This window comes from Acartia tonsa, chromosome 9 (genome assembly GCF_053477335.1).
Source record: "Acartia tonsa isolate MP-2025a chromosome 9, ASM5347733v1, whole genome shotgun sequence".
Lineage (NCBI taxonomy): Eukaryota > Metazoa > Arthropoda > Copepoda > Calanoida > Acartiidae > Acartia > Acartia tonsa.
In genome coordinates, this window is record NC_137268.1 from 35223653 (window position 1) to 35248270 (window position 24618).

Below are 24618 nucleotides of genomic sequence, written 5' to 3' on the forward strand. Positions count from 1 at the left end.
TTTCTATTAATTCCTTACATCATACTTAGTGCTGTAATAATACTACATGTTCCTCTTTTTAACGTGAGTTTAATTAAAACTGGGATGAAAACCAAAATTCATGTGTATTTCTGAAAAGATTATGATAGTTCTCAACTTATCTACATTCTGATATTAAAAAGTTGATCTACAGCTATATTTACTAAATGATTTTAGAAACTTGGATATCTATTAAATTTTGTGGGATTTGCCGTCTATATAATAGAGAATTAGACAGATAATTAATTACCTATACAAAATAGAATCCGAAGAAAAATCTAATAACTGCTCGAAAATTAGGTTGTACTTTTTAGGGATAAACTACCAGTCCTCTTATGATATTAACTGATGGTATTGGTTAATATTAATATATCCCTTTATAGACATATGACTTCAAATTAATATTATACTGCATTAACTTTGTTCTAAATACAAGAAAATAAGCCTTTCCGGCCAATATATTATTTCGGGTTATGGACTTACATATTACCTGTAACATAAGTTAAAATTCTACCAGTATAGAATATATTCTAAGGTAGTTAGAAGTAAATCTTTAAAGACATGCAATATTTATCTATTTCCAAAAGAACAATACTTCACGTGAAATGAATTAATCTTAATAGGGTAAAGGTTATCATTATCCAAGTGTCTATAAATAATTTATATTGCCAAATAATGAAGTTTTTTTATAAACTTCATAAATTTAAGAAAAATTGACAGCCTGCATATCAGTGGTAATTAGTCGATAAACAGGCAAAACTAAAACAATATGCACATTTAGGTCAAGGGACCTTCAAGCTTTTATGTTTAGGGTTATTTATTTGCCAGTATTGTCCTAATGTGTCATTGTGTTTTGATCATTTTAAATGTTTTGATTTATCTTAGAATACAGGATATTAGGAGTGACTATGCACTTAATATTTGTAGCATCATACTGAGACGTTCACCAGATACCTATATTTCCGTACCGAAATCTCATCCTAATATGGGCTTAAAAATTAAAGTAGATAAAACCAAAACTTATGAAGCATCAGGTTAGTTGTAATAAGAGTTCTTTATGAAAAGGCAAAATATTTCTATACTTAAATTGGAAGGTGCTGGAAATATATATTTTTAATAACTTAAAATAAAGGGAGAGGCAAAGGTTTTCCAACAAAAGATAAGGCAAAATTCATCGATAATTAGTAACTAAGCTACCCTATATCTCGAATAGTTCGTCCTTATTTCTTTCCATAAGAAACGGGGAGGGGAAACATTACTTTTTTTTTAAAAATTTCCTATTTAATATAGGAAAATTCTTGTCTCATAATCATGAACAATATTTTAGTTAAAAAATATCAATTGCACGGAAAAAATTTACTTTCAACAACAGAACTTAGCTCTAGTTATTTTCAGAGTTGTTTTTTATTGCAATAGGAATTTTTGTCACAAATTATTTTGAATAATGTTTTTTGACTTATATGGGCGCTTTTATCCTTGTTTATATCATATTCTGGATGGAACATTTAAGGAAAAATGACCTTGCTCTAAATTGTTGCCCACCTTCCTAAACAATAGGTACACATCTTGCCATTATCCAAATCAGTCAAATAAAGGTTTCTTCTAAAAATACTTTTTATCGATCTTTTGTAAATATTAGTATAGGATGCATATCAATAATTTAAGGTATCCGGTCTACCAACAAGTAAAAAACAATAATATTTGTGGGGGCTAATGGATAGGTCGTCAATTTTACTAGGTTGACCCCCAACAACAGCTGAGAACCACGTATTGGTTTTATGATTTGAAAGAAAAAAAAATCATTTTGTAATTGGTATACCTAATTGATCCATTTATCAATATTTCATCGCTTATTAGCAGTTATTCGAATAACTTCCAATCATCAAATTAGAATCCTTATTTGAAAAATTTGTTTTCAATAAATGGTCAGTAAAAGGATCTGATCCCAAGAATAAATAGAGCAGGAAACTATTTCCTGAATAGTAGGTACCTACCTAATGTGTACAATAATTTATGAATTACCTAATGCAATTCTAAGTGAGAAAAAGAATATAAGCGATTGCCATTAATCACTAAATCTTAATATCTTCCAAAAAGTCAGAAGTTTTGTTTGTATATTTTATTGATTGCGATCAGAAAATTCACCCTAAGATTGTATAGGTAAATACTAGTAGGAGGAAGCATATATTTAAAAAAAAAAAAAAAAAAAAAAAAATCGGAAGGGGGGGGGGAATGGGTAAACTTGGATTTATTTAATGTGGATAAAGAAAAGAGTGACATTGAGGAATCTTCTAATTACTCAACTATCAAAAATTTGTTAGCTTAGTAAAAACAAAGCTTTTCTTTAAGTCGTGTCCTTCCGTCCGTACGTCCTTCCGTACGACTGGAACGGATAGCATCTTTTGGTAGGTAAATTAGCATGTTAGAATTTTCCATCAATTTCAACTTTTGCATGGTGATCTATTAGATTAGGTATAATTTAGCCGACGTAGCGACTCTATAATCGTGACCAGAAAACCCGTATGTCCATTTTAAACATATTGATTATTTACTTTCCAACACAAAATCCATGTGATATTATCATCCGACTGATCTGACTTTATGGAACTGATTCCTAGGACAACACAGTAAAACGTTATAAGCGAAGCATCTCTATATCAAGTCCGCTAAAATGTAAGTATGTCCTCAAAATTTATCCTATATTTAGCAGTTCTCAGCAAATTAATTAACACTTTTGATTAGACTTTTAAAAATTCATATTCTGATAATTCTCAGTTTATAAACAGTACGGGTGTTAATGTTCGTTTGCCTATCGTTTTGGAGCTTCTCTTTTATGGAGGTTGTCATGTTTGATTAATTTTTGTAGGAAGAATTTCTCAATGATAAAGATTTGTAATGCTCAGAATCTTTAATATCTACAATTGCAGTTTCTCTATAATTGGATCTCTGTGAATATCTGACTGAATGAAAGAAACCACAAAATAATTGGGAGTTTCCAGTGGTCCTTTAAGAGTAGACCGTAGCGTATTTATTACTATAGATGCATTTAGCTCTTAATAAGGAGAAAATCCTAAGCATTAACTTTTGGTTGATTATATTTCATGTGCTATTTCGGTATCATGTTTCATAGAAACTGGCATTTTCAAGTTATGAGTAACTCATTGTCACAGCATTATCAATCTAGGGGGGGGGGGGGGGAATCATTTTAAATTATATTTGATTCAAAATCCAGAACTTTATAATTTAAAACCAATAGGTAAGTCTCGAAAGGCACTGTACTTAATAATTGTCTTGATACCTTTTGTTTCCATAAAGATATTACAAGATGGTAAATATTGCAACCAAAATTCAACAAAAACAATAATGGTACTTACTCTGAGGACTTTCAACTTGATAAAAGAAATTAAATTTTACTCAAATTTTGAGAAAAATGTGACTAGTAACGGGGGAAAGCCAAATCCTTAGGTGGTGGTTTGAAGATCGTATTGGTGGTTTGAAGTTCATATTGCGGGTTTTTAACTCTATCTCCGTGAAATATAACTGAGAGCCAATTATCTCCTTCCATTTCTGAGTCATGGAATCTCGTTGTTCATTGATACATCTCTCCATATGATCTAGTTTCCAAAATAAAATTCTTTTTCTTTGATGAATTAAGGAAACCATAAAGGGGTAGATTCCCAAAGTGCATTTAAACTGGAATCTAGTGAACTGCATATTATTATTTTTTTTAAATTGTTTAAACTACCTCTATAAGCCTAGGTATGGTTTTAGTCTATTTTTCTGACCTTCCATATCCCTACTAATATAGAGGCTATAGATGCTAGGGGCACAGCCGTTAGTGCAACATAAATGGCTGTCTTGTTTCCATGATGACTTTTTTGGTGGTGTCTATTTGATTGCTATTTGTTGTAATATAAAATTATTTATGTTAAATGGCATTCTAGTAAAGTATGCATGCAAACAAACTTTTTAAATGCGCTTTATGCAACTATCCCTATATTTTATCTGGATAGTATGGATACTTAGTTTAAACTATGAGTAGGGTCTTGAAATTTAACTAAAAATTATTAAGGGAATATTCAGACATAAAGGAAATTGCTTTCCAGAGGAAAAATAAAACGAGATAAATAAAGAAGGGGTGAGGGAAGGTAAGGGGGGGGGGGGTTCAAGGGTTGTATTAAATTGGGTATTACCAGATAAAACAAACCAAATTACAGCAATAGAATTTAAACCTGAGAAGTGGCTTAAATCAAAGAATCATTCCTTGTTCTGATAGAATAGGCATTATCTTTACCCAGTCTTTCTGGGTATCCATAGATTTCGGCTTGAAAGTTGGCCATCCTTGCTTTAGGTTATCTCCAGATTTCGTCATATCTAGAATAATAGAATGAATGTAAGGTAGCTTGTCTTAAACTGGCATCTGACAATACAGGTGATTTAAACAAAATATCAATGTGCTTTGAAAATTATTATTTCTTTATTGATATCACTCAATGAGGTCCATAAATTAAAATGTAAACAAAATACTTTTAAGGGTAAACAGAATAAAAGAGGGAATGTGTTGGGGAGGGAAGGGGGCTCTAATAGACCTCCAGAATATTACAACAGTCCAATCATTGAATAAAAATAAAATTGTCATCCTAATGCCAGTTTTCAGGTATAAATTGTCATTTTCGGGAAGTCCCTTCCCTTCATTTTAGGGAAGTCATTTCCCTTCATTTTAGGGAAGTCACTTCCCTTCATTTTAGGGAAGTCACTTCCCTTCATTTTTGGGAAGTCACTTCCCTTCATTTTGGGAAGTCACTTCCCTTCATTTTAGAGAAGTCACTTCTCTTCATTTTAGGGAAGTGACTTCCCTTCATTTTAGGGAAGTCACTTCCCTTCATTTTAGGGAAGTCACTTCCCTTCATTTTAGGGAAGTCACTTCCCTTCATTTAGGGAAGTCACTTCCCTTCATTTTAGGGAAGTCACTTCCCTTCATTTTTGGGAAGTCACTTCCCTTCATTTTAGGGAAGTCATTTCCCTTCATTTTAGGGAAGTCACTTCCCTTCATTTTAGGGAAGTCACTTCCCTTCATTTTTGGGAAGTCACTTCCCTTCATTTTGGGAAGTCACTTCCCTTCATTTTAGAGAAGTCACTTCTCTTCATTTTAGGGAAGTGACTTCCCTTCATTTTAGGGAAGTCACTTCCCTTCATTTTAGGGAAGTCACTTCCCTTCATTTTAGGGAAGTCACTTCCCTTCATTTAGGGAAGTCACTTCCCTTCATTTTAGGGAAGTCACTTCCCTTCATTTTTGGGAAGTCACTTCCCTTCATTTTAGGGAAGTCACTTCCCTTCATTTTAGGGAAGTCACTTCCCTTCATTTTAGGGAAGTCACTTCCCTTCATTTTAGGGAAGTCACTTCCCTTCATTTTAGGGAAGTCACTTCCCTTCATTTTAGGGAAGTCACTTCCCTTCATTTTAGGGAAGTCACTTCCCTTCATTTTAGGGAAGGCACTTCCCTTCATTTTAGGGAAGGCACTTCCCTTCATTTTAGGGAAGTCATTTCCCTTCATTTTAGGGAAGTCACTTCCCTTCATTTTTGGGAAGTCACTTCCCTTCATTTTGGGAAGTCACTTCCCTTCATTTTAGAGAAGTCACTTCTCTTCATTTTAGGGAAGTCACTTCCCTTCATTTTAGGGAAATCACTTCCCTTCATTTTAGGGAAGTCACTTCCCTTCATTTTAGGGAAGTCACTTCCCTTCATTTTAGGGAAGGCACTTCCCTTCATTTTCGGGAAGTCATTTCCCTTCATTTTAGGGAAGTCACTTCCCTTCGTTTTTGGGAAGTCACTTCCCTTCATTTTAGGGAAGGCACTTCCCTTCATTTTAGGGAAGGCACTTCCCCTCATTTTAGGGAAGGCACTTCCCCTCATTTTAGGGAAGGCACTTCCCTTCATTTTAGAGAAGTCACTTCTCTTCATTTTAGGGAAGTCGCTTCCCTTCATTTTAGGGAAGGCACTTCCCCTCATTTTAGGGAAGGCACTTCCCCTCATTTGAGGGAAGGCACTTCCCTTCATTTTAGAGAAGTCACTTCTCTTCATTTTAGGGAAGTCACTTCCCTTCATTTTAGGGAAGGCACTTCCCTTCATTTTAGGGAAGTCACTTCCCTTCATTTAGGGAAGTCACTTCCCTTCATTTTAGGGAAGGCACTTCCCTTCATTTTCGGGAAGTCATTTCCCTTCATTTTAGGGAAGTCACTTCCCTTCATTTTTGGGAAGTCACTTCCCTTCATTTTTGGGAAGTCTCTTCCCTTCATTTTGGGAAGTCACTTCCCTTCATTTTAGGGAAGTCACTTCCCTTCATTTTAGGGAAGGCACTTCCCCTCATTTTAGGGAAGGCACTTCCCCTTATTTTAGGGAAGGCACTTCCCTTCATTTTAGAGAAGTCACTTCTCTTCATTTTAGGGAAGTCACTTCCCTTCATTTTAGGGAAGTCACTTCCCTTCATTTTAGGGAAGGCACTTCCCTTCGTTTTAGGGAAGGCACTTCCCTTCGTTTTAGGGAAGGCACTTCCCTTCATTTTAGGGAAGACACTTCCCTTCATTTTAGGGAAGTCACTTCCCTTCATTTTAGGGAAGTCACTTCCCTTCATTTTAGGGAAGTCACTTCCCTTCATTTTAGGGATGTCACTTCCCTTCATTTAGGGAAGTGACATCCCTTCATTTTAGAGAAGTCACTTCCCATTCTTGGTGTACTTTGGTCCACTGAGGTTTTGTTTTAGGGAAATCACTTCCTTTCCCTAGTGGACTCTGGTACATCGAATCGGCAGCTTTGTTTTGAAAGGGGTATATTAACAAAATTTCTAACTTTTGAATTTAAGAATTGTGAGAGGATTCCTTGATTGAAAACATTTTGCGATTATATATGAAATCCATTTAAATGGGTTTATTATAGGACAACATAGTAGGGTATATGTATAAAATTATTTTACATAGACGACAAAGCTGCAGATTTTAAAATCAATTTTGGAGAAATATCTTAGGTACCTTATTTAGGGGACTCAGGTCCACCAAGATATTGAGATGAATACTTACTTTCCTTGGAGAGCCCAAAGATTTGCAATGGTTTTAAATTAAAATCGGGTTCATTATATATATATATTCATATCACAGTTTCATGCATTATATTCCTCGATTTCAGTTTACTACCACTGCATTTTAAATTAATATTAATCCGTATATATTCTGCGTGGCCCGCCGGCTTCTATTCATAATAATTTTTTTTAAAAATAAAATACCTACGTGACTTCTTCTTGTCCTCTTTCTCGCATTCCAGTCCCTCTCTATCCCAGGCGGGGCATGCAGACACTCATTTTGACTCGTTCAGAATAAAATCTGGAATTATTAAATTACACCTTTTGAATATATTGGAATTCACTACATATAAAGGTGAATCTAATACGTGTGATGATCACTAGTCAAAATCCAGGAAATCCCCAACCTCCTTGAAACATTATTGGTCCCAAGCAGGCCACAGACAAAATGATTTTTTTATTTTCATTTCTGACATTAGGTTTAATACACTAAATGTCCAATCAAAGCTAGTCAATAATCCGTTATACTTAAAAGAAGATTGTAGCAGGATAATATACGATTTTGTTTAAATAATATAATTTTATTTTTTTAACACTAGAATTTTCACAATCAAAGCTATATTTCAAGAAACATCAAGAAATAGAAACAATTAGATGAGCTGTAGATGTTGAATGGCTTTTAATAGGTGTCTATTGCACAGCTAAAATAATAAATAATTGAATAAAGCTAAAAAAATAAATGTTTAGGAGCTGTGTTGAAAACTGTGAGGAATTCAAGAGACAGCTGAGTCAAGATGTTTGTCTTCCCTCGCAAGTCTCTGAAGATATCATAGCATATGTTAATGGTAAGCCCATAATTTAAATTTAAAATTGTTTTCCAAAAAGCTAACTGAGCTTTTAGATAGATTTATAGAAGAAGAGTAGGTTTTATGAAACTTATATTTTTAATTTTCTTAGTCTTCAATTTCATTAGTCTCATTTTCGCATGAATTACATATTTACCTAAAGGTAAGATCGATTTTAAACCCAGTATACTATTGATTTTGCGCAAATGATACCTATCAAATCTCTAAGTTTAGGCATTTTTTTTCTCAGATAACAAATTAGATTAGATAAGTACTTTAGTATACAATTCTTAAATGCTTATTTTTGATTCTAGACTATGAGCATAAGAAGTTATGTCCGGTGATTATGGAAATCTTCTGTGATTATTCTGAGAAGTTACCATTGAAAAATTTGATTCTTTACAACACAGAAATTCCTGCTGCTCTTGTACATAGGCACAAGTTTAATAGGTAAGTAAAAACTATTTCATAGCTGCGCAATAATTGCATTTATTTTTCTTATTCTGTAAAAAAAACGTTGTTCTCTTTTCGAATTTCTCTTTAGAAATACCACTTTTAACAGTAAGTTAAAGAAAGCAGTTTAGATCAGAGGAATGTTGGCAAAAAGGCACGAACAAGTAAGATTAAAAATGATAACCTTTTATGTTAAGGTTGGAGCTTCACGGTGTTGATGTAAATTTAGAAGATGGCAAAGAGTTCAAAAGGGTTTCTTATGAGCCAGAAAACATTGAAGTTTTACATCTAGGTACAATTTCATGTCTGCTTAATACACATAGCACAGCTAATCTATAACTAAGGCCTGGAATTCTGTTCGTACCGTATCTAAAGCTGTATTAAAAAAATACTGATTAATCAAACTTAGTTAAGGACCAACAAATAGGTGTCGACTTGGCTTTTACTTCACATAATCGTCTTTTTATAACAGTAAAATTTTAATCAAAATTGACTTTTTTTACTAGATGTATAGGTAATACAATAATACTGCTTCGATCTTTTGTTCTTTGAAATGAATGAATATATGTTTATTTTTAGATTTGACATCAGATGATATGGATTTAGACAGATTCCACCCTGCTTATCATAGGGATGCAACTTTTTATATTTTTCCGCTTCAAATCCTTTAAATCTTTATTCGTATAAATCTGATTTTTGGGATGGATATTTTACTAATTCAAAGGGATGAACGAGACCAAGTGAATTTAAGCACATTCCAACAGTGAACCTGAATATTTTTTGGTAAATATACTAGGTTTATGTTTAATACCTATAGTGATATCGACTAAAAAATATAAGTTTTATATGAAGAATACTTTGATCTGTTGAGCATTTATTGGCGTAATATCATCAAATGCTTTGTTGAGTTCAAAAGACGAAATAAAGTAACCAAAAGCTGAAAATTGCACTAGTACATTATTTAAACTGTTTATAATATTACAAGTGACCACTGACCACACCTAAGTCTAAGTATGTATACAGTTTTAATCGAAAAATATGAATTTTTGTCAAAGCTTTTGAAGAAAAAAAAGTTTGAACACAACAAAGTATTTTATAATATTTCACCTAAAAAAGCTTATTATTTCAAAGTTTTTTTACATAAAACCATGGTGTAACTAAAGTTTTTTTTGTCGATATAACTGTAATAAACATAAACCGAGTATATTTAATGAAAATACTCAGGTTTACCGCTTGAAGGTGCTTAAAATCACTTGCTCTCGTTTTTGCATAGTCCCCTTAGAATCTTTTGAAATAACTAGTTCGTGATTCATGTAAAGATTCCCTAAAATTGTGAACCTTTTAGATTATGTGGTTAACGAAATCTTAGCGGACATATATAATGAGAGAGTGGAAGATGTCTGAATATCCTAAAACCTTCCCAAACATTCATAAAGCTTCATTTAAAAAATTGTACTGAATTTTTCCGAAATCTTAAGCTGTAGACAAAAAAATCTTTACCACATAATATAATAGGAAAAAGTAAAAAGTTAACCAACTTATTTATAAAAATTATAGAAAATTATGCTTGTATAGAAAAAAGACATGGTCGGATGAGCGTGAGTTCATTCAGATATTAACCTGTGATCTAAAGAATGCCAAGCATATTGCTTGTAAACGTAAGTATTCATTGCACTAGTTATTGTCTCGAGAATTCCGTCGTTTGTACCATTGGAAGGAATCTACTTACCGATTAAATATAAATAAACAAAGAGTTCGTCAGCTTGGAATTCCGTTTACGGATTATGGGGCAAGATTGACGATCAATATTTGTTATACCTACATATTGTTCAAGATTTGTTTTGTGATGTCATAAAATAATAACCGCTATTTTTGAAAATTGGCCAATTTTTAGAGGTTTTTTGAGATTTTCTTAGGCTAAAGATTGAGATATTTTGAAAATTTTAACAAAAAAAAAATCCTGATTCTACTCCTCAAGACCTATTCATTAAGCACCATGAAGCCATAGTTCTGATGCAATGATTTTTTACCTCCATAAGGGAGGCCTCAAAATTACAAAGTTAAATTACTGGGCATAATACTTATCCAAAATGGTTAAAACTTTTACAAGTGATTTTTCACCAAAAGGCATAATAATTTCAACTGCACTACTTGAATTTTAAAAAAAGCTGGGGGGAAAAATCCTCTAATGTCCTATATTTGTGATTTTTTTTATAAAGAGTATGAGATGGATGGTCAGCATGGAGGGTTAGTTGACGCTCAATCAGCAATAAGCCTCACTGTGTTAGGAACACAGGTAACACACAAATCTATAAAAACTACGTGAAACGAGAAAAAGTTGGATGCCAGGTAAACAATTTACCTATACTGTTTATTTTTAAGAAAGTTAAAGATAAATGGCATTTAGTTACAAAGTTCTTTCTTATTTGTGTCCTTTTAAAAGATGTACCTGGAGGATTTTACATGGCATTATCAATGTCACATTTTTAGTACCGTAGCTACACTAAAATTTACTTTTTCTATCCGTCAGTCAGTTTTTAACGCTTTAGGGAAAATGAGATTTTCTCAGCTGCTAGTAAAGATACCTACATGATTTTTGTGAAGATAACCTGTACCATTTAGCATCTAACATATATTCTTAGTCCGTTGGTCTATCATAATTTCTACAAAAAAATGAATATTAAAACATGTTAATGACGTTTATGAAAGGTTTTGTGATTTTTAAAAACAATATATTCTTAACACTGGACATTTGCTCTTTAAATCACAGTATCCGTCCATCCATGATTTTTTATACCTACTTTCCTTCTTATGAGTGTTGTCATCCCTGTATGTAAAATTATTTAATTAAATGTATCTGCTTTAATTGTTTGTATTTTAGGATGAGTATAGTTGGCAATGTAACCCAAACCTGCTTACTTCCCTCACATTGAGCCAGGCAACATAGTCATATTAAACAAAAATGGCGTTTTCTCTCTAAGTGTCTTTTTGTGCACAAATAACTCTTCCCCTCCCCCCCCTCTCATTTTTTAAAAAATAAATTGAAATAAAGGAAGGGGGAGGGAGGGCCTTTAATTTGTGGTGCTTCAAAACTAGCCTACTAAACTTTTGGATCTACTGCAGTTCACGGTAAAATATTGCTGGTAATGAATATTGCCAAAAATATATGAAATTAAAAGGCTGCTAGTTGCCAAACGGCTGAACGTACAGACCACACGTCACCCGCACCTTATTTTAAGCGGTATAAGAAGGCCTACAAATTATCTGGAATAGCCAAGATCCAATTATGCACAGGGAAAGCTGCACTGAAGAAAAAACGCGTAAAAAAGGTCTTTTTTGCCCATTTCTCTGTAATGCGAGATAATTACGTATTATTGATTTATGGCTATTCCAGATTATTTGTAGGCCTTCTTATGCCGCTTAAAACAGTGTGCGGGCATGATCTGTACGTTCAGCCGTTTGGCAGCTAGCAGCCTTTAAAATTCATAGATTTTTGGCAATAGTCGTTACCAGCAATATTTTACCGTGAACTGCAGTAGATCCAAACTTTTAAATAAGAACAATGTTTTATAGGTACTTAGTTAGGCAGTAGGTATTTACCAAAAAAATTAAACACAAGGGGGCGTACACAGATTTCTTAATTTGACGTAAGGGCGGGCGGGCGGTGCAATGGAAAGTTACCTCTCCCGGACCCCCTTCTTTTTTTATGACTATAATTTTAACAACCACCAGGGTGAGTTGGTGAAAGAAAATTTCAACCAGATTACAAAGTTAATAAATTTACAGTTATTGGATGTTTCTTTCTCAGATACAGGCAAGTTTTTTTTTCATCATGGCTTCCATACTGTTTAACATCCGCTGGAATATAACCGTTCCTTAGCATGTACAGTATAACATCGCATTATAGACACTTTTCTACGAATATTAAAAATAAAATCATAAAGTTAACACCATTATTGTATGCCTAGACCTTCGTCCTCACGGGACTAACAAAACTGGTTTTAATTCTTATAATTTTTCATTTTGATATCTGCGGAAAGCTGTCTACAATACGATACGATTAATAACTATTAGTAGCATTGCTACTCTATATGCTTCTGTGTCTTACTTTTTTGTCTGTTTGGCTCTCTCTCTCATTTTGTACCCTAATTACATTTCTTTTCTAATTTTCACTTTTACCTTTTCTGTTCTTTTTCATAATTTAGTGAAATTTCTTCATATTCTCTAAAGGGGTAGTTTCACGAAATGCACTTGAACTTAATTTAGTGAACCGCATATTTTATCCTGGTTAAATGGTTAAACAACATTTATATGGCATATATTTGAAAGAATTTCAATTTTCTACCACATAGTTTTTAAAATATTAAGACTTGAAAATCGTCTTGATATTTTAAAAACTACGTGGTAGAAAATTGAAATTCTTTCAAATATATGCCATATAAATGTAGTTTAACCAATCAGACAAAAATATGCGGTTCACTAAATTAAGTTCAAATGCATTTTGTGCAACTACCCCTTTAGTGAAATTTCTCCATATTCTCTAAATTTATTTTAAAATATTATTTATGCTCTTGTCTAAAATATAATTTACTAGCGGCTACGCCCCTAGAGGCCTCTAGGGGCACTTGAGGAGGAGAGAGTCGAATTTGATAATTCAATTTCTTATTTTAGATTTTAAAAGAAAAAGTTTTAAAAAATTTACGTTTGACGCTTATTTTTCGTTGAACTCTCTTTCTAAAATTGGTAAATTTTTAAAAAATTTAATTTCTCTAGGGAGGGTGGTGGTACCCTCCCCCAAAATAGTTATAAACCTTCCCGGGACATATGAGAATCTACCCTGTTAAGGAGAACCCAATCGGTTCAGCGGTTAGCGAGATCCTTCGGTACACACAGACAGACACACAGACAGACAGACACACAGACATCCTGTTACTTTAGTATAAGGATTAATGCTTCCCTTTTATATGACGTAATCGGCCCTGTTTAAAAACCAAAACATTTTTCATAAAGCTAAGCCTCAACAACAGCGTTTCGGAGCCGGAGCCGGGAGCAGCAACATTTTTGGTTTTTTATTTTTCGTTATAAACGGCTCCGGCTCCAGATTAGCTAAAAATTATTTTTTAAAGTAATATTATAATTTGGCAACGTTCTATTTCCATATAATAAACTGAAAAACTATTGTTACTTAACAAATAGACACACATCCTTCTACTTTTATATAGCTTTAATCAAATAAAAGCAAAATATTTTATATTATTTATTTTATTTAATCAAATTCAATAATGAACATAAATTGATATATTAATTTTAAGGTAGGAGCCGGAGCCGCATCAAAATTAAACGGCTCCGACACGCTGCTCAACAACTCTGCATGACTGACCGCAACGAATTTTTCTATACACATTTCTTATGGTTTTAAATGAAATTTTTATGTTTTTTTTCTGCAATTTTGTACCTTGGCGTTAAAGATTCACATTTCAGAAAAATTTTACGGGTTTCTAGTATAGGTATTTCGGATGTTTTTAAAATCGAAGCTTTTCTACAATTATGGTCGGTCCGTACGTCCGTAACGGATAGCTTTTTTCGTTAATTTAGGCATGTTAGAATTGTCCTATCGATTTCAAACCTTGCATGGTGATTCCTGTAGTAGTTAGGTACGATTTAGAAAGCGGAGCAACTCTATAATCATTACCAAAAGGGTCATCTGGCTAGAAATCAACCTTATTCGACATTCACTCAAAGCCCCAAAAATAATGGACTTAAAAGTGTATTAAACTGTATATAAGACATTTGCGAATATATTGATACCATTAATTTGCCTCTTAGATAGAAAAAAGTATGTTTTTTTAATATTTTTCTCTTGCTACAAATCAAATTTCAAATTTGAGTCACCAAAAATGCTAAACTAATTTTTGCTCTAGAAGAATCAATTTTTGGAGTTAGAAAGTGCTTAATACCTCATTTTAATCGCCTGGCATTGCTTTATAATATACAGGTAATGACTTGGTTTTTTATGGAACAGCTGACTAAAAAATCGAGGTTTTGTGATAAACCCACTTTTGTTGTTGCTCCATAAATGATATTTTTTTCCCCAATTTTTTGGGCTATAAAGAAGCTTTATATATTCATATAACATCCACCTAAATTTGACTTTTGGTATTTTATTTATAACATCACCAGAGGGAATTGAATTTTGGAAAAAAAATATCAATTTATATTTTACACTGCTATGCATTGTTCTTGTTCTTGTTTCTAAAAAAAATTTATATTATAAAAAAGAGAATTATTTAACGCTTCTATAGGTATGTTTATCATTTTTCTAGGCTTAATATAACTATAATTACACCATTTTAAAGTTAGACATCATAACATATTAACACAATTATTGAATCGGTCTGTATTATTAAGCTGGCAACTCTTAAAACAGCTGCATTTCATTATCCTATTATATAAAGTAGTAATCTTTGTTGTCTTTAGCTTAAGATTTCGACAATTACAGTACCTATTGAGTTCTGTGTTTTATGGATGCTTCCTATAGGACCCTGGATAGTTTTGGAATTTTGAAAATAATATCAATTTATATTTTACACTGCAATGCATTGTTCTTGTTCTTGTTTCTAAAAAATATTTTTATAATTAAAAAGAGAATTATTTAATGCTTCTATAGGTATGTTAATCATTTTTCTAGTCTAAATATAACTATAATTCCAGCATTTTTTAAACATCATTATATTCAAGTTATTGTAATTTTTAAATAAAATATCAATATCAAGAACTATTGGAACAATTTTTACCATGCAAAACAAGGTGTTATAAAGTGTAGGATCCCTCACAATATCTATCTGTCTGTCTATAATGCATTACACATGTAATGCTAATAGAGAGGATGCTATAAGAGTGCTCTTATAATGTGAACTTCTCATAATTGAATGGGCTTCCTGAAACCAGAGACCATAAAGTTGGCCTAGTAACTACAAGGGGGAGTGCAGGATTATCCAGGGGGAGGTGCTTGTAAAAGGGTAATTTTTTTAGGGATGGGGGTAATCACCCCCCTTAATATATTATGGGGGGTATAAACCCAGCCTTTTAAATAGGAGTAAAGAAAATCCTTAAAACTTACAGATCTAGGAATCAAACTAGCACCCCAACCAATAATCGGTTCCATGCCAAATGTAGGAGTGGAAAAACATGGAAGGGACAAATGCATGAGTCCCAAACGTCAGAGTGGAACAAACGCAGGAGTGGGACAAACGTTGGAGTGGACAAACGCAGGATTTTTGGGACAAACGTCGGAGTGGACAAACACAGGAGTCTCAAACTTTTTTTTCAATTTTTAATTTTTGTTTACAAACACAGCCCCCCCTACCTTCGTCCCGTCACTTTTCTTAGTTAGGTTAGGTTAGGATATAGGCTAGGGGGCTGAGCGCTGCAGCCATAGTCATTATTTTGTAGACAGGGGTATAAAAAATTTCAAAATTGTAATATTATTAAAATAGTAGACACTCCTAGGTTTTATTTAAGCAATGTCCACTCCAATGTTTTCCACTCTGACATTTGTCCACCTTGATGTTTGTCCACTCTGACGTTTGTCCCATTCTTACGTTTGTCCACTCCAATGTTTGGGACTCCTGCATTTGTCCACTCCGATTTTTGGGACTCCTATGTTTGAGGTAGAACCCCAATAAGTAAATCTCAATAAAACTTGATAAAATTATGCAAAATATCAAAGTATTCAATCCCTGAATTTCAACCATCTATCTTGAATAGGAGTAGAGAAAATCATGAAAACTTGAATTGTAGGAATCGATATAGCCCACCCCAGTTTTTTGGCAAATCCTAATGAAACTTGATGAAAATATGGAGTATTGATAGAGAGAGAGAATATTCAATCCATGAAAATTTAAGCCTTCTATCTTTTATAGAAGCAGAGAAAATCTCGTTTTCCCCTTTCTGTCTCAGACAGACAGACATATTAATGGACAGACATACAAATGAATAGACAGACAATGGACGGACAAATATTTTGAATTATAGAGTAGCTTCACTACTAAAAAACTAAATAGGATAATTGTTGTACACAAATTGATTTCAGTATGTTTTAAATGAGCTTACATAATCAAGGACGTCCAAGCTTTTTGATTTGGGGGGGAAGGGGGGAGGGAAATTTGGGCATCCCCATGTTTATTTTGTGGGGTAATCTTTATATAAGAAAGGCAAGGACGTCAAAGCTTTTTATATTTTTTTTTGGGGGGGGGGGAGAGGGGAAGATTAAAAATTAAAAATTTAAAAATTATGGGGTTGCCCCAAATTAATTAATAACCCTTAACCCCCTAACCCCCCCCCCCCCCCCACCGGGACATCCCTTTACATAAAGTAATGATTATAAAGTTGCTAAGTACCTTACTGCTACAAAAATCATCTTCCAACATTTAAGATTAATTCTAAAACGCCTGAATTAACAATAAGAGCTAACCATGCACAGTGCCTTCGAAGGTGCTTTGACTTAAGTGTCAGAACCTAAATTGGGACATAGTGCATTTCATTACCCTAGGTTAGGTAACTTCATTTCACTTTTCAAAAAAATCTAAAATGCAGCGGTTTTTGAGAAAATTAGATTTAAAAATTTCTAGTTAAATTTTCACCCACTAGGAGTTACCGCATAATCATGACAAGAAAATCAAAGATTATTTATTTAATATTTTGAACAACTTTGCTTTTATAAAGTCAGTCATAAAACCTCCCTATATATGATTTATTTAAGGCTGAATTTCTGTGACCTTAGCAAAGCAATTGATAAAAATAGCCATTAATTACATCACTTCAGGAGTGGTTTTATGAAGATATTTATTAGAGCAAACTTGTTCAAAATTAAAAATAAATAATCTTTGCTTTTCTTGTTATGATTATACGGTAACTACTAGTGGGTGAAAATTGAACTTGAAATTTTCAAATTTAATTTTCTCAAAAACCGCTGCATTTTAGATTTTATTGAAAAGTGAAATAAAGTTACCTAACCTAGGGTAATGAAATGCACTATGTCCCAATTTAGGTTCTGACACTAAAGTCAAAGCACCTTAGAAGGCACTGTGCATGGTGTGGATATACACATCCTAATTGTAAAAATGTTTTGCTTTTTAAAATTGTAAATCAATTATTCAGGAATCGTTTTACTTTGTTTGTTTACTAGCAGCTGCGCTCCAAACATCTATGAGCTCTGTAATTAAAGGAGTAAGGAAATTAGTAAAATAGCCTTATACTTTACTGAAATCTTAAGCTACAGACAAAAAAAGCTTTATATAACATGTATTAATTTGTAAAACTGCAAATGATAAAATATGACCTATTTTTTTCTCTTTAAAAATTCTCTTTAAACACCTCCCCCTTTTTATATAAAGATGCTAATTCCCCCCTAACCCCAAGAGGATATAAGCAGTAAAAACCCCGCAGGTGGCACAATTTTCTAACACTTCTTTCTTATTTAGTCTTTTAAAAGGATTCAAAATGCATTGACATATATATATTTTTTTTTAACTCTTATTTTATACATCTTAATTGGAACTGATGATCTATTTTTATAGAGAAACATATGTATTCCATCAATAAAAAGTTAAAAAATTAAGTGTGTTTATACATATAATAATTACTATATATAATAGGATAATGAAATGCAGCTGTTTTAAGGGTTGCCAGCTTAATAATACAGACCGATTCAATAATTGTGTTAATATGTTAAGATGTCTAACTTTAAAATGGTGTAATTATAGTTATATTTAGCATAGAAAAATGATAAACATACCTATAGAAGCGTTAAATAATTCTCTTTTTTATAATATAAATTTTTTTTAGAAACAAGAACATGAACAATGCATAGCAGTGTAAAATATAAATTGATATTTTTTTCCAAAATTCAATTCCCTCTGGTGATGTTATAAATAAAATACCAAAAGTCAAATTTAGGTGGATGTTATATGAATATATAAAGCTTCTTTACAGCCAAAAAAATTGGGAAAAAAAATATCATTTATGGAGCAACAACAAAAGTGGGTTTATCACAAAACCTCGATTTTTTAGTCAGCTGTTCTATAAACAACCAAGTCATTACCTGTATATTATAAAGCAATGCCAGGCGATTAAAATGAGGTATTAAGCACTTTCTAACTCCAAAAATTGATTCTTCTAGAGCAAAAATTAGTTTAGCATTTTTGGTGACTCAAATTTGAAATTTGATTTGTTGCAAGAGAAAAATATCAAAAAAACATATTTTTTTTTATCTCAGAGGCAAATTAATGGTACCAATATATTCGCAAATGTCTTATATACAGTTTAATACACTTTTAAGTCCATTATTTTTGGGGCTTTGAGTGAATGTCGAATAAGGTTGATTTCTAGCCATCTCAAAAAACGCACTATGTGCCCAGAATTCCAAAATAAAACAAAAACTCATAATTCTGTTAATTTTGCTTTAAATTAAGAATTTTTTTTTTAAATGAAGGATAATTGTTTTAAGTTTTATTTTGGATACCTTGAAATGCTTTAAAATAAAAAAAATTAATAATATCGACAAAAAACACTTATTTAGCTATTTTGGCAGTAAAGGTTTAGTGATTTTTAAAGATTTTAAATATATTGAAAACACAGACAGACATACATACATCCTTTAATTTTATTATAAGGAATTATACTTGTAGCTTAATGATTTTCCATCACCATAATCATTTTATGACTAGTAGGGATATTCCCTGAAAAGCAGATCCTAATCGGTCCAGCAGATAGTAAGATATTTTTAGATTAATCCAGACTGACAGACAGACATATTTAATTATTCAAATGACATTTAAATTCTATTATTACCTCCCCCTCCCCTTGTTTAATTTTAGGTTTACGCCAATAAAGGACCAATAAAAAGCTACCCTAGAAATTGTTAAGTTAGGGCGTTAAGTTCACGTGTATACGAGATCCTTCTGGAAATTAAATAATTTTCTCGTATGTATTATCATAGGTTTTTGCTTAAATTAAATGAATTATCAATGTTATACTTAAAGGGTGTTAAAAAAATAACCGATCGCTCACAATTTGAACCACCATAAGTACTTCAAATCTTAGAGATAGAACCCATAATGTTTAGAATTTTTGATGGGGCATGTAAAGACCTTTCTTTAGACACCTTAACGAGGTTTCTAACTCAATCTATGCCAATTTGGCATAAAAAAGACATTCCCATCCAACTTTGAGCCATGACGGCTCTGTCTATTCCTAGTTCTTGATGATTGCCAGGTCTTTCTTTTTGATGCCAAATTGGCTATGATTGTGTAAGAAACCTTGTTAAGGTGTCTAAAGAAAGGTCTTTACATGCCCCATCAAAAACTCCTAACATTATGGGGTCTATCTACAATATTTTAAGTACTTATGGTGGTTCAAATTGTGAGCGATTGGTTTTTAAAAAGAAAAATTTGTAACAAAATATGCACTTTCGGCGTAGGGCAAATTTCTCTGCAAGGGCTAGGTCTTAAGCTCTAGGGAGCTGGAAGGGTGAGTAGATTCAAAATTCAATATTGTTTTCTCATTGTCATTGCTTGGGCATGAATTGTATTACTTTTTATTAGTTTTGAACCAAAACTGTAATGTTTATATTGAAAAAAGTGAAGCGATTGTTTTTTTTTTTAACACCCTTTATATATCAATTTATTTGTAGCAGAGAGGGAGGGGACATTGGGCTGTTGGTTACACTAGTCCCCAAAATCTTATAATAACGTTTTATTATCCGTTGGTTTAACAACTTTAGGGGCTTTTACTGAATTTTAACGTTTAAACCACTAATTGTAATCTACAGAAGGGGTAATTTTGTGCATAATCATTGGGGAAGTTCATCACTTTATCGGCTATTAACTTATCCCCATAGATCACTGGATTTGTTGAAATTACTAACTATAAAAAGGAAACACGTTAATAACATTTTGTAAAATAATTTTCTATTTTCCTATAACCCATTTTACTGTACTTTTTCATAAAAAAATTACCTGTTATTGCTGCGCTACGTATAGACAAAACAATACTTGTTTTGAAAATAAAAACAAATCTATCACAAATCACCACAAAAGCACTAAGAACTTTAATCCAAAGGCATTGCAATCAAAGGATTGATAGTCTGCAATAGGGCCTTTATCAAGAAGGGATTGGGCTGTTTATCACTTAAGTCCCCAAAGTTTTTTAATAACATTTTCTTGTTTTTCAAGTTGAGTATCTTAACTTTTCAACCACTAATTGTAATTTACAAAAAAGGTAAGTTTGTGTATCATTATTGGTAATGTACATTAATTTATCGGCCATTGTCTTATCCCTTTAGATCCCTAGGCCTTCATACTCATAGGCTCTATGTATGTATAATATACATTTAATAACAAATTGGTTTAAATCATTTAGTTTCTTTACAAGTTTGCTTGACTCTTATTTCTCTAGAGCGTGTATACGGGGTGGATTAGGTTTTAGTTTTATCAAATTGAAACATTTAAGATGATATATCCATTTGATTTAAAAACAATGTTGATTGATTAGAAGCAACAGGTTCGATAACATAGCTTAAATAAATATTCCTAGGGGTGTGCATGGGGTGTCTCCTCCCACCCTCCAGGGGTGGGGGGGGGGCAAGGATATCCTTTAGAGACTTTAAGCAATAAGAATAAGAAATTGTATAAAAAAATTGCATCGAGAACTATAAATATCACGATAAAATGATTTGTAAAAAAAGTTATTTCAATTCGTCTTTATTATGTAAAAGTTGCTATAAAATGGGTCCGACCGCTCCTACGAAAATGCGAAAAAAAAATTTCAGCTAACGAGGCCGCCAGTGAAACCAACGGGGTTCATTCACTGAGTGCCTTGATTAAACATGTATAAAGCTCTGATATGCGGCCTCGTTAGCTGAAAAAAGATCAAACTATTTGAAGTTGAAAGTATTATGACAAATATTATAATTCCTGCTTCTTTAGAGGGGAATGCTTTGACATCAATTTTTTCATAAGTTTTAGAAGTAAACGTATAAAAATTAATTTAAAATCGTATAGTATATTCAATAAGCTTTCAAAAAAGTTATAATATATTACTTTAGCTCAATTTTTGGTAGTTTGACGATAATTTAAAGTTTGCATATAAAATGTAATTTCAATAGTCAGGCTTTATTACAAAATCCTAAATATCTAGGTAGGCTACTTCTAGAGGCTGTAAAATCATAAGTAATTGATTTTTCCACCTCTTGCTTTGGGAATCCTTCTCAAATATGACAAAGATTAACCTTAAACTATAAAATTGGTCAATATCCAAAATTGTATTTTTTGGAATCTTGGAGTTTTTGCATTGCCTGGGCACATAGTGAAACGCCTATCTCAAAAAATGCCCATCTCAGAAAACGCCTATCTCAAAAAACGCCTTTTTCATAAAATGCCCACTACATTTTTAAAAATAAAGCCTAATTTATTAATAGTATTCAAAAGAATAATACAATACTTGTCATTCATGATCTCTTATTTAAAACACAAATAAATAGTTACCAAATCAACCATTTTATAAACTATGTACAAAGATGGATAAAATGGTATACTAAAGAGTAGCTGCTATATTTAGAGAAAAGGGGTAGTTTAATTAAATGGGAGAAAATTATTGGAGGGAGAACTCATTGAAGGAAAGAGTTTAATTATTGAAGCTCATTTCAAAGTACATCATTTTTTAATCTGGTAAGAATACGAAGGAATATAGGGATAAGACATTAAAATAATCTCACCCTATTTTTCCCCCAAAATTCATCAACTATGGAAAGTAGAATCTAAAAAAAAATGTTAAATTGCTTTATAATTTATAATAAGTAGGTATTTTAAACTATTTTTTTTTTTATTTTGAGGCTATCTAATTCTGATAAGTTTAAAGCATATCATACTCAATAAATGTTTTGTATATTATTTGTGTATTTTAATAATCTTATAACATGAATCTAAAATTTCTTTTAAGCATAATTAAACTAGAACATAATTTTGTGTTTTCTAAACTATTTATCCCTTCCTTACACCCTACCCAAATTTCACAACCTCATTTTGAAATTCACCCAACCTAAATTCCACAACATCTTTATGATTATCTCTTAACAAATTTACTAGGTTTAGTCATATTTACAACATTTCAACCTGATATTCTGTTAATTCAAGATGGTCAAATAATAAAGAAAATAAATAAAAAGTATGTTTTAATAGAGCTCATAGTTGTTCATCTTATTGCAATAACTAAAAAGTAAACTGGGTTGTTTGCAGTAGATATATGAAAAAAATAAAAAATAAAAGATGAATTAACTAGGTAAAAGTTTTTGATATTCAATTGTGATCAATTTTCAAAAAGCAAACCTTTAGTATGTTGTTACTCAAAAGGCTTACAAAAATAAAAAGTGCCTAAGGAATGTACAAGAGTGACATTATACTTCAGAAATAGATATTTCAATAAGAAGATTTATAATGTACATATTGTATAATATTCATAATACCTTCTTAGACTTACATGTTTCACTACAAGATAATTTTTAAAAATGTAGTAGGCATTTTATGAAAAAGGCGTTTTTTGAGATAGGCGAATTCTGAGATGGGCGTTTTTTGAGATAGGCGTTTTCTGAGATGGGCGTTTTTTGAGATAGGCGTTTTCTGAGATAGGCGTTTTTTGAGTATAGCCACCAAAATGTCCGTACGTCCATTTTAAACATGTTTTTTTTCTTCTTCTTTAACAACACATTTTTATGTGATCTAATTATCCGATTGATCTGATTTTTTGTATACTGATTCCTGGGACAACAAAGTACAATATTATCAATAATGTAAGCGAAGCAACTCTATAATTAAGTCTTTAAATGTAAGTATGTCCATAAACATTATTCTGTAATAAGCAGTTTTTCAACAAATTTACTTACAATTTTGTATCGACTCTTATACATTTATATTCTGATAATTCAGTTCTTACAATATATTAGTGTTTTCATGAATTGAGATGAAATATGTACAACAATATCTGTATTGTGAAGGAACGTTTTAATTAAGATTAAGGGGGGGGGGGGGAGTTTCTACAGTTATAGGAAATAACAATTCAGTAGGTATCAAATTTTGGCCTGGCCGTTTGGGCTTGTTTTTATAGTTAACAACCTAATTCTTTTTGTGAACTCTCTTATATGATTGGATCTACCTGTAAAATTTTGAAAATTTAATTTTGATACTTTCCTTCTAGGGGCTAGTGGGGCAAAAGACCCCCCCAAACACTTAATTTTTAAGACATCGAGCTGATTTTTTAAATGAAAGCTTTTATTGCATAAATGAGTTGATTAGCCATCCCATATTTCATTTTTGCACGTTACTTCTAGGGGCTTGTAAGCTCAAAACTTATAAATTTTGTATTTGGGGGAGTTGTTTTACTCCAAAAGCCCCTAGAATTAGAGTGCAAAAATGAAATATGGGGTGGCAAATCAACTCATCTATGTAATAAAAGGTTCCATTTTTAAAAATCAGCTCGATATCTTTAAAAATAAGCTCATAGCTTAAAATTTTAGTGTTTGGGGGGTCTTTTGCCCCACTAGCCCCTAGAGGGAAAGTCCCAAAATTCAATTTTCAAAATTTTACAGGTAGATCCAATCATATAAGAGAGTTTACAAAAAGAATTAGGTTGTTAACTATTATTTATTCTCAGGGAAGGAGAGGACATTGGGTTGTAAAATACACCAGTACCCAAAGTTTTACATCCAAACCAATCATGTTAGTTGCCTCAAAAACTTTGGATACTTTCAGAGCTGTAAGCAAACGACCTACCTAACAATTCACCCTCTGATCCTATCTCAATTATTTTTGATGATCTTGATTTATATTTAGAATATTTGGATGGACCCGAGGATTGTTTGAGAGAATTGGTTGAAAAACTAGTTAATTTAAAAAGTTTAGATATATCAGGTTAGTAAGTTTGTAGTAGCGAAGCTACTCCATAATTTACTTTGTCTGTCCGTCAGTCATTCCGTTATGCTATGGATATTAATAATTTCTCGACCACTATTTAAGATAGAAGGCTGCATTTTTTAGAAGATTCCCTATTCTAGTTCACTGGTCTGTTGTTTTTTCGGTTATGCTTAAAAAAGACATTGCTTCCAAATTGTACAGTCTTATATTAGAAACTATGAATTTTATTGGGACAATTCCTACGCAACGCATATCTACGTTGTA

The 24618-nt window shown here is 32.2% G+C and overlaps 1 protein-coding gene and 1 long non-coding RNA gene across 7 annotated transcripts in view; one reads left to right on the forward strand and one right to left on the reverse strand.

Moving 5' to 3' along the window:
• LOC145327655 (protein zer-1 homolog) overlaps positions 1–24618 on the forward strand; it is a 350140-nt gene that overhangs the window by 294744 nt on the left and 30778 nt on the right. For 5 of the 6 annotated variants that reach the window (XR_013882204.1, XM_080171190.1, XM_080171191.1 and 2 more), the window contains exons 3-11: positions 7839–7936; positions 8251–8386; positions 8587–8681; positions 8969–9016; positions 9943–10047; positions 10609–10685; positions 11271–11327; positions 12122–12203; positions 24274–24351. Coding sequence is in view for 5 of the 6 variants with exons in the window: in XM_080171190.1 (XP_080027316.1) it covers positions 7839–7936; positions 8251–8386; positions 8587–8681; positions 8969–9016; positions 9943–10047; positions 10609–10685; positions 11271–11327; positions 12122–12203; positions 24274–24351 (776 nt within the window). In the remaining variant the exon portion in view is untranslated. The remainder of the gene's footprint in view (positions 1–7838; positions 7937–8250; positions 8387–8586; positions 8682–8968; positions 9017–9942; positions 10048–10608; positions 10686–11270; positions 11328–12121; positions 12204–24273; positions 24352–24618) is intronic. The other variant, XM_080171195.1, reaches the window with a different exon arrangement.
• Positions 2134–7523, reverse strand: LOC145328837 (uncharacterized). Its single transcript, XR_013882654.1, has 3 exons — positions 7296–7523; positions 4251–4392; positions 2134–3632 (listed from the first exon to the last, which is right to left on the reverse strand). It is a non-coding gene; the product is annotated as an uncharacterized LOC145328837 (long non-coding RNA).